At 33.6% G+C, this 11,535-nt stretch overlaps 1 protein-coding gene across 1 annotated transcript; it reads right to left on the bottom strand.

Annotated features, from left to right (window-relative positions):
* Positions 1 to 5,790: 5,790 nt before the first annotated feature.
* On the bottom strand, positions 5,791 to 8,241 carry LOC134705821 (uncharacterized). The gene is made up of 3 exons (XM_063564536.1): positions 8,218 to 8,241; positions 6,513 to 7,781; positions 5,791 to 6,333 (listed from the first exon to the last, which is right to left on the bottom strand). Exons 1-3 carry the CDS (start codon positions 8,239 to 8,241, stop codon positions 5,791 to 5,793), a joined length of 1,836 nt encoding a protein of 611 aa, XP_063420606.1.
* Between the last annotated feature and the right edge of the window lie 3,294 nt (positions 8,242 to 11,535).

Genomic DNA, 11,535 nt, shown 5'->3' with positions numbered 1-11,535 from the left:
TTGAAATGTTTGTTTATTCACACAGGGAACATAATGATAGATTGGAGAACAATATTTCTGTTCATAACGGTGTCCAAACATTTTATGTATTTTATTTATTACTGTTTGCCAAAAAAAATACAAAGTGGATAATAGTGTGTTAAGGTTGTTCTTGTAAACAGTATACACACCAATTATTCTACTAAAGTTGACCTGGTATCGGTATTTTGAACAAATAAGGACACTGGTTATGAACATAAAAAATATTTTTCACATTAAATAAAAGTAAGATACAGATTTTCTACAGCTCTATAAATTTGGAAACAATTACTTTGGATATTGGGCTAAATACATAGCCCATAATATTGGTGATTGAATGACTTTTATTTTTCAGATACTCTGTAACATAATGTGACCCATGATCAGATTCGTGCACTTTTACACTAGTAACTTTGGGGCCCTTTATAGCTTGTTGTTCGCTGTGAGCCAAGGCTCCGTGTTGAAGGCCGTACATTGACCTATAATGGTTTACTTTTTTAAATTGCTATTTGGATGGAGAGTTGTCTCATTGGCACTCACACTACATCTTCTATATCTATGTACTAACTTTTCATTCTACACGAGGGGGAAAACACACCTGTCTTATAGTTCGAATAGTTATCCTGCTTAAGTTAAACCAAACAATCAGTTGTGCCTTTTTATCATGCCGTACCGAAATACATAAATCCTTCCAAACTGGAATGCACTTTAACAATAATTGATTGATGTTTGCCTAACGTCCAGTGACAAACATTTCCTTTGTATTTATGTTTAGTTATATACCGTATATAAACTGATTTGTGAAGGTTAAGGTTTATGACCTCTTCTGTAGCCATGTGAATTACGAAATTTTTCAAACTGCAATAGTATCAAAACAGCAATGATAATGAATAATAGAGACAGGCTATTTTGAACATATACAGTGGAGATCAGTTCTAACCTCTCATTAAATCTGTCAGAATCTGTCAGGAGAACTGTTCTAGAACAGTACGTAGAACTGTCAGCCTGACACCTTTTAGTCAGTTCTAGGTAAGAACTGTTCTAGCTAGAACTGACTTGGTCAGTTCTAGCTAGAACTGATTTGGACAGTTCTACCTAGAACTGATCCTGACAGTTCTACCCTATAACTGATCCTAACAGTTCTACCTAGAACTGACCAAATCTTTGGTCAGTTCTACTTCTAGAACAGTTCTGCGGTTAGAATTGATTACAAATTCTACGGCTAGAATTGATTTATAAATTCTACGGCTAGAATTGATTTATAAATTATACGGCTAGAATTGATTTATAAATCCTACTGCTAAGATTAATGTAAAATTTCTACGACTAGAATTGATTTATAATTTTAAAGAAATCTTTGACTAAATACAAAGGTTTCGACAAAATAGCGATTAATATTATAAAGAGTTTTGCTATTTTGCCGGTTTTATTTCAAATTTTTCGTCGGCAAGAGAACATGTTTAACCCCGCCATATTCTGCATGTATGTGACTGTTCCAATTCAGGAGCCTGTTATTCAGTGATTTTCTTTTTTTGATGTATTACATAAATTATTTGTTTTTCTTTCATTTTTTGAACATAAATTAGGCCGTTAATATGGGGGAGGGGCCATTATTATTTCAATTGTTTTACATTTGTCATTCCGGGAGTCAGGATGGCTTGTTTTAAATAACAAAATTATCTGACCATCTATAATGTAATACGTTGTTCCGGCGCATCCAGAAGTTTTAAAAGGGGGTTTGGGGTCCCAACCCAGGAAAAAAAGGGGGTCCAACTATATGTCCTCATTCAAATGCATTGATCGTCCAAAAAAAGGGCCACCCCCTCTGGATCGACCATCGATCCACTATAAACTAAAACTGACCATATTTGATTTCTTCATATAAATCTATATACTTTTACCTGCACACTGCAGGAATCCAGTTTATTTTTAGGCAAAGATACCAATTATATTGGCAAACATTAATGATTTCAAAATTTTATTTGCAATCAATTTATAATACTAGCATGTCCTCTTTTAATTTAAAATATTGAATCTTAAACAAATGTGATATCTGTTTACGAGTAGTTTTCATACCTCGGATGGACCTGTTATACAAAAATCTTTTGACCGCATCAATCTAAACTGACCTTATTTTCTCTTTCTATCTGCAAATCTATATAGCTGCACAGTAATTCAGTTATAATTTTAGGTCAAGAGGGACTGTAATATACAAGTTACAGCAATATTGGAAAAAAATGACCTCAAAACTTTGTTTGCATGAATGTATAGTGCCAGCATGTCCTCTTTTTATTCAAAGTATTGAATCGTTAACAAATATCAGTAGTTTTCATACTTCAGACTGAGTCGGGTTATAAAATCTTTTGACCGCATCAATCTAAGCTGACTATGCGGTATGGGCTATGCTCATTGTTAAAGGCTGTACAATGACCTATAGTTGTTAATGTTTGTGTCATTTTGGTCTTTTGTGGATAGTTGTCTCATTGGCAATCATACCACATCTTCTTTTTTATATATAAACTGACCTTATTTGCTCTTTCTTTCTGCAAAGCTATATACATGTAGCTGCACAGTAAATCAGTTATAATTTTAGGTCAAGAGGGACTGTAATATACAAGTTACAGCAATATTGGAAAACAATGACCTCAAAATTTTGTTCGCATGAATTTAAAGTGCCAGCATGTCCTCTTTTTATTCAAAGTATTGAATCGTAAACAAATATCAGTAGTTTTCATACTTCAGACTGAGTCATGTAATAAAATCTTTTGACCACATCAATCTAAACTGACCTTATTTGCTCCTTTTTTCTGCAAATCTATATAGCTGCACAGTAATTCAGATATAATTTAGGTCAAGAGGGACTGGAATATACAAGTTACAGCAATATTGGAAAACAATGACCTCAAAACTTTGTTTGCATGAATGTATAGTGCCAGCATGTCCTCTTTTTATTCAAAGTATTGAATCATTAACAAATATCAGTAGTTTTGATACTTTAGACTGAGTTGCGTAATAAAATCTACTGACCGCATCAACCAAAACTGACCATATTTGCTTTTTTTTATGCAAGTCTATATAGCTGCACAGTACTTCAGTTATAATTTAAGGTCAAGAGGACTGTAGTATATAAATAACTGCAATATTGGAAATTAAAGACCACAAAAAAAAATTTCATCGATTGAGAGTGCCAGCATTTCCTACTTTTATCATGTTTATTCAAAATATCCCATCAGAAACAAACATCGTTAGATTTCATATCTGAAATTATTTTTCTGCATCAATCAAACCTGACCATATTTGACAGCATCAACCAAAACTGACCATATATGAATACATCAGCCAAAACTGACCATATTTGCTCTTTTTTATGTACCTTTAACTCTTTTAGTTGCATACATGTAGTAAATCTGTTATATTGTTATGTAAGAATTGATTGTATAATACAAATGATAGAAATATTGGAACACCTAATTTCTTTTGCATCAATTAACAGTGTCAGCGTGTCCTCTTTTTAATCAAAATATTGTATCATAAATAAATTTCAGTAGTTTTCATACCGAAGACAGACAGCTGGTATAACAAAATTGTGTGTCTGCAGCCACCAAAACTGACCATATTTACACTTTATTATGTAAATCTTAATATATAGATAATTATATAGCTGCATAGTAAATCACTTATAAAATTGAGAAAGGAAATGGCGAAAGGTGTCAAAGCGACAACAACCCGACCAAAGAGCAGACAACAACCAATCACGATGGATAGTATAATTCAAATGACAGCATGTCCTCTTTATATTCAAAATATTGAATTGCTAACAAATTTCAGTAGTTTCAATATATCAGACTGAGTTGTTTTAATAACAACATTATTTGACCGCATCAACCAAAACTGAACATATATACTTTATCATGTAAATATATACATGTATGGCCTCATTGTAAACCAATAATATTTCTATGTCAGGATAGATACTGCATGATCAAGACAATACCAAATTTCAAAATCGATTTAGCGCGCCCTTATTTCCTCTCTGTATTGATAATATTATTATTTAAGAAATGACTTTAATATTTTTTCTGTCTATGAAGAAATAACATAAAAAATTTGGTGCACACTGAATAACGCGAGAAGCAGGTTTTTTCTTATAATTTAATTCTAACTTCCAATTTAAACCTTTGAAAACCATGAAAAAACGTTGATGACGATACGGTCACATGACTAACTTTTATCTATGGGCTGATAACAAACTAACGTCAGCCAATCAGAGACCCGTTACATCCAAAATTAAATTAATAAATAATGAATCATCACAAAAGTTACTTTTTTAGTCAGTGTAGTTCATGATGTTTTTTTTTAAACAAAACTATTTAAGGTTCATCATAACAAACGGACAAATATGGCTGTATGTACATGCCAAAAATTACTCTGAGTACAGACTTACCTGTAAAGTTGGAAAAGTTTTAATGCCTAGCATCCACTAGATATAAAAAAGTTAAATCCATTTTGTGTTTCAGAAAGATAAAATCTCTTTTGGATTTTGATGGGCATTTTTTTTCCTTCATGCAAAAGGTGTGAAAATTGACTAAGTTGTGGAACAACTATGAGATGCTCCCTCAGGTAAAAAACCTGTTTGTATTGTTTTCATTGTCCTTAATCTGTTAATAGACCTGGACACCAGGTATCTTCACAACTATAGGTGAGTAAAAGAGTTTATCTGAGTCAGTGAGTGGACAGTATCAAAGTAATGCAGGTGTTTGTTTATTTTTGCACCTTATGAAGAAAGGAAAAAAAATGCCCAGCAAAAACCAAGAAAGATTTTATCTTTCTTAAACACAAAATGCATTTAACTTTTATATATCTAGTGGATGCTAGGCATTAAAACTTTTCAAACAGCTCAGGTAAGTCTGTACAGAGTAGTTTTTGAGGTAAAAATACGGCCATATTTGTCCATTTGTTATGATGAACCTTAACGGCATCATCCAACACTCACATGACTGATTCATATACGGTAGTGTTACCTATATTCGTGGACATAAGACTATTGAAACGGAATGCGGTAAAACTAAAAAACAACCAATTGTTTTTTATGCCGATAATATTACCTTAGAACTTCATTAAAATAATACAATTTAGTTTGATTCTCTCCGTTAGCTAGTTTATTTGATATGACCTACATTTCTTGTGTACACAAATCGGCATATGATGCCAAGTACGTCACCTGTTTTCGTGGAAAAAGTTCGTTCTAAAAATAACACAAGAAGAACACACAGTATGGAAGCCCAGTGGTGAGCATAACATTGTTATTTCATTCAAGCATATTTGTGAACATGCTCAGTGTAGTGAAAACAAATACAGTTTTTAAAACCAAGTATTTTTTTATTTATTTTTTGAGACTGAAAATCTTACAAAAATCAAAGAAAAACGAAATAAAAATAGATAATAAAAAAATTTAAGTTTTGAAAAATTAGTTAAATTATTAAAAGTAACAAAAATAGAATTAAAAGCTGATATTAACAATTATTTTTACTTACCATTAATTTAAAAAAAAATGCTTAAAGCCACAATTCAGTCAATATATATTTTTTTTGCCTTTCAGAGTCATGATTAACTTTTTCAGTCCACAGCAGATAATATCCATATTATAAAATCAAGCAAATGTTCACAACTTAAACATATCCAACTGTAAGTGTTAATAAAGAACCGCACTTTAAATGTTAAATATAAATAACTGGAAACTGTCAAACTATTTACAAATTTATCTCATCATCATTATTCTTCAGTCTCTTTCTGTTTGCAGGGTAAGCCATGACATGGACAGTAAAATTTATCTGATCTGCGTATGACGGAAACATCACAGCAAAATTTGAGATGAGTCCAATGATCACACTGTAGATATTCACACTTGGCCCATTGTGTGAATACAATGGAGATGCAATCTTGTAACTCCTTCGGCTGCCACATGTTGCAAACACAACATAAAGTGCTATCATCTCGATCATCTTCATCTGATATTGAGTTATCAGAAACGACTATGTTCTGCAGTCCTGATGGACCTGGTTGTTGAGACTCTTGTTGGTTAGGCCTTTGTTTCTTGTTTGTGGTTGTTGTAGTAACAGAAGGTGATGAATCATTTTGCTTTCGTTTAGTAGTTGTTTTCTTAGGATTTTTATTAACTTTAGGTTTTGTTGATTTATTGTTGGTTGTTGCCTTGGTCTTTGACTTTGATTGCGCAATGTATTCATTTATTTTTTCACGTGTCTCTGGTTCTGTTATGGCTTTTCCAGCTACTATCTTGTAGATGGAACGTCTTTCCTTTTTTGGTGGATTTTTTTTGGACAAATTTGTTGATTTAGAATTGAAGAAAGCTGTATTTTCATCCGTTTTTCAACAGTAATTTTTTCAGCAACATAAATTTGGATGCTTCCATTTTCAGGGTTTGATGATATAGGTTCTGTGTCAGCATTGATCTCTGAATTGGACATTACATTTACTGGTTCAGTCGTTATGTTTTCAATGGCAGGGATATCTTCAACTGTTGTACATGTATTTTCCTCTAGTTGGCTCTGTTTATGCATGGCATCAGAAATTGAAAACAATGATTGATCAATAGCATCTCTATTTAATGGGTATATACCTGACTTACGAAAAGCAGACTGTAAATTTGTTGGAGAAAGAGCAGAGTTGTAAGACTTGCAGGCAATAGAACATAAGTTGTACTTGTTAATTACAGATGAAGTGGTGCGTTGGAATTTGTGACATTCGGAACTGTATATTCTTGCAAAGGGCCCAAAACAACCAACATCCATGGGCTGAAGAACATGGCTAGTATGAGGAGGCAAAACATACAAGATAATTTTTTTCTCAACTGCCCAATCAATTATATCCGGTGTTATGTGTGTCCTGTGACCATCATAGAGAAGAAGAGTATGTTTGTCCTGCATTCCAGTTACATATTTGATGAAATGAGTTTCCAGATATGACTGAAAAATTTCTGAATTAGACCATCCAGTTTCACTGACAGACCCATCAGCACCAGGTGTGGCTCCTTCTAACAACTCCTGTCTCATACGTTTACCAGCGAAAATGAAATACGGTGGAATTTGATGTCCTAAGGCGTTACCACATCCCATTACCGTTGTTGTTTGGCCTTTTTCAGAGGACAATGTAGAGGGTACATACTCTGCAGATGCTACAACATTTGGGGGTTTATAGTTTGGTTGTAAACCCTTTTCGTCGACATTATAAATGCTTTGGGGCCTGTCTTTAAGCTCATATTTTTCCATTATACGATAAAGTTCATCGAAGTACCTATATATTGAAGTCCTTGATGTTGCTTTTGCTCGAAGCTCTGATATGGTTTTGGGTCTCCATACTTTAAGTTCTGGCCATCTACCCATGAAACCGTAAAACCATCTCAGAGAAAGATGCTTGTCATCTTTTCTTTTCATCCCCAAGTGGACAGCATACTCTGATCCCAGATCCACCACTTCAGCCCTAGTGTAAGCATAGCCTACGGCACCCATTTCTTTGATGTGCTGCACCAACCTCGCCTCCTGTTCACAATCAAACACTGGTGGTGGTCCTGACTTGACATTGTCCACAGATATGTGGCCCAGCACACGATCTCTCAATGTCTGTTCAGGTAGACAATACTTTCTTGCAGCCTTAGCAACACTGAGCTTGTTGTCAGTGACATCTAGATAAGCATTGGTCAGTTTTGTTGGCGAATATGATTTATATTTCTGTCTTTTAAGTTGAACCTGTAAAATATTAAAAAAAATCACATTAATAATTTTGTGATACACAGAACAAATAAATTCACAATAAATTTAAATTATACAAATCCTCTATAAAACCTAGTTATCAACGTTAGTTGAATTTAATTGACAAAAGCTGTGCTCAATAACTTCTTGGAAGTTCATTTGATGAAACAAAAATCATCTTTTAACGCTAAAATACATTGAAAACATATAAGATTATGACACTGATTGCGTTCCATAGATTTCTTTGGCCGACAGGGAATCTCCGTGTTTGTCACGTGATATTGTTCATTAGACAGTAGAGTAAACAGACGACACTTGGATTTGGGATTATAGCTTTGGAATAAATATATATGGGTCGATGGAAATCAGACAAATTAGGTAATAAGTAAAATCCGCCATTTTGGTAATTAAATAAATAAGTAAACTGTCTTACCTTGCTAGAAATTACGAAATTCATTTTGTATGTTGACGTTGTAGGGATATCCTATAGCAATCAAAACATGCGAGTGATGACGTCATAACAATAACACGCATGCGAGAAATTTAGGATTTCCGGAAGTCCACGAACTTATGTATCCACGAAGTTATGTGACTAGACTGTACTTTATTTTAAAATGAAAAGTACATGTAATGTATGAGAAGTTCTCTTCTTGGAATAATTTGAAGGAGGAACATGATTGGTTTTGTTTGTAGCCTAAAGTCCAGTGGCAAATGTTTCATTCATGTTCACATTGAGAATATTTTTCTGACGTTCCAACTTCCACACTCCCAGATTATCAACGAGATAATGCAAATGTAGGCTTCATAGTTTTTTTACGTTTAACAACACTTTTTTCGTTAAACTATCCCATAATTCATCCACTGTACAATTTTCGTTTGAACATTTGTCAAAACAGAATCTTAAATCATGAATGTAAATCCAAGGTAAACAAGGTAAATTCAGATTAAACTTCCATGAATTAAATGCAGAGTTTTATGAAGAGACTGTTAAAGACGGGGAACGAAGAAACGTAAACAATGATGTTTTCTATGCAATCTTATAAAAATGTTTCTCCGATGAGTTGGATAACCTTCAATTCACTTCGATATTTGTACATGTAACCAGAGACATATAATTAATACATGTATTATATGTCTCTGATGTAACGTTTGATTAGTAAAAAATATAGAAAATCTGCTATTAAATAGCAAAGTAATTGGAAGTGATTTATTTCTTCTAAATTCTAAAGTGCCCTTACTGTAGTGACGTCATTTAGAACTGTTCTACAGTCCTGACTGATTTAGTCAGTTCTGCTGACAGTTCTACGGTTAGAACTGATTTGGACAGTTCTACCTAGAACAGTTTTAGACAGTTCTACCCTAGAACTGATCCTGACAGTTCTACCTAGAACTGATTTAGTCAGTTCTACCTAGAACTGATCCTGACAGTTCTACCTAGAACAGTTCTAGGGTAGAACAGTTCTAGCTAGAACTGTTCTAGGACAGGTTAGAACAGTTCTATGACAGATTATTCTGACAGTTCTAATGAGAGGTTAGAAGTGATCTCCACTGTACTAAGTTGTGCAAAAAATTGCTATCAATTATTTCATTTTAGAAAGGGATTGTGTGGCAAACAAACCAAGATTTTTTAATTAAATCCAGACTTTAATACAGACATTTTTTTATAAGTTTTTAAGCATAGATTACTTGCATGTTTTTCTATGATGTGCTAGCGTTTATTGTTCACAAAAAGCCATAAACAACCTTTTAAATCCAAAAATAACTCGTGCTGAGTCACAAGACCAGCGCACCCTAGAATGCGTACTCTAACAGCAACTACTCGGCCTTTTTGGTTGCACGAAGAAGTAACGTTATTGTGCTGCAAAGCGAGAACGGCCGAGTAGTTACGATTGGAATTGGTCCATATTTATATTTGTTTTAACCAATATCCAAGTTTCTATCAAACTCCAAATATTCAGATATTAGAATACAAGGGGAAGGTTGTGGATTTTTCATAAAATTTCCATATGTTTAGCATTGAATCAACACACAAATGAAAATAATCCTGAAAATGGTTCTGGATCTTGAGGATCCATAGCAAGTGAATGTAAATGGCATTCTCTTGCATCTCTGTTCCGGCATCAGTTTATGAAAATCCTGAAAATAACTAACATCAATATAAATTTAGGTACAGCTATTATTGTCAAGTGTGTTTGGAGTCCACTGCGGTACATTTCGAATGTAAAACTAAGCTTCATGCATACTATGTATTTATCGTATCGCTTGAAATTCCATTATTATTATTATTATTTTTACGTTTAACCAGATAAACTTAACTAGAAAACAAAATATATTGTTCAATTTTATAAATGTCTTAGAAATGACGGTGTGTTGATAATATAGTAAAATTGACGTGGCAACTTCGATTCGTCCAACTCGGTTGACTCGAGTTAAAAGATTAAGAGTAAATTTATGACCGGTTGGAATACCTTTTATGCAGTTCAGGAAAAGACATGACCCAAGAACTGACCCCTGATGAACTCCTCGTTCAACTGTTAAGTAATCAGAGAATTACTCCTCTTTACCCTGATGAACTCTTCGATCAACTGCTAAGTAATTAGAGAATTACTCCTCTTAAAGAACTACTTTCTTGTGATAATTTAATAAATTTTGAATCCAGGAATTTAATTCCCCCGGTAACTCGTAATGGTGAAGTTTGTAATTGATTTAATGGAACATTAATACTTTTGAAAAAAAACATGATAAATGCATATTTACCTTAATTCATCTTGAAAGGGATATTAATTGCATGGTGTTTTTTTCATATTCTAGACGTTTGCAACGTATATATGTGAGGGAAATTGGGTGGTAGTTTCTATTGTAAAATATTAGACCTGTCCTGCTGTTTTACTTGTAATACATCTTCAGTTTTTATATGAATATTTAAACTGTGATATTGGTAGAAATAAAAAAATATTGTTTGACATGTTACACTGTTTAACAAATTCTGATACAACCGACAAGAGAGGAGACATATTTTATTTCCTCCCGATTGGCTGTGATTCTCATTCCAAAGAGGACAGTATGTGGCGGATTTATAAGAACACAGCTACGTCCAGTCAGAATGGGGATGTTTAACCCAAAGCCTCGTATTAACCTCGTCGGAAAAAAACACTTCTTAGGAATAGGTAGTGGGTCTATTGCAAGGCAAAATTTCTGTCCTTTTCAATACACACTTTACACACTTTTTCCCAGTGACATTACAAATTTCTCCGACCGGCATTTATTTCAACGGTATAGCCGTTACTCATTTTGAAGGCTGTATTGTGACCTTTAGTTGTTAATTTCAATGTCATTTGGCTCTTGTAGAGAGTTTGTCTTATTGGCGATAATACCACATCTCCTTTCTGTATTGTAAATAATATCCAAATTATCCTGTGTAGGGAATGGTACAGATAAGTGTGTGTGTGTGTGTGATATTCAGGATACCAAGTTCTGTAGTATATCTGGCATCGTCGCAATCTCTTTTTTAATCCCTTATCCGAATGTTAGTGTTATAAATTTTGTCCACTGTTTTAGGAGTCCGTAACTGTGAGTACTCTCAAATCTGACCTTGGTTTTCTTTTGTTGGGACGTACAAAGGAATGGTAATTTACCTGATACAGAGATAAAAGTGGATTTGTTAATCAAGACGAATAGTTTTGCATTTAAATAACTGAACACTGTGAGAGTGAAAAGAATAACCATATAATCTGTAGGTAATTGCTTGAGA

The sequence above is a fragment of the Mytilus trossulus genome, chromosome 2 (genome assembly GCF_036588685.1).
Source record: "Mytilus trossulus isolate FHL-02 chromosome 2, PNRI_Mtr1.1.1.hap1, whole genome shotgun sequence".
NCBI classification, from domain to species: Eukaryota; Metazoa; Mollusca; class Bivalvia; order Mytilida; family Mytilidae; genus Mytilus; species Mytilus trossulus.
This window is presented reverse-complemented; position numbering and strand designations above follow the sequence as displayed.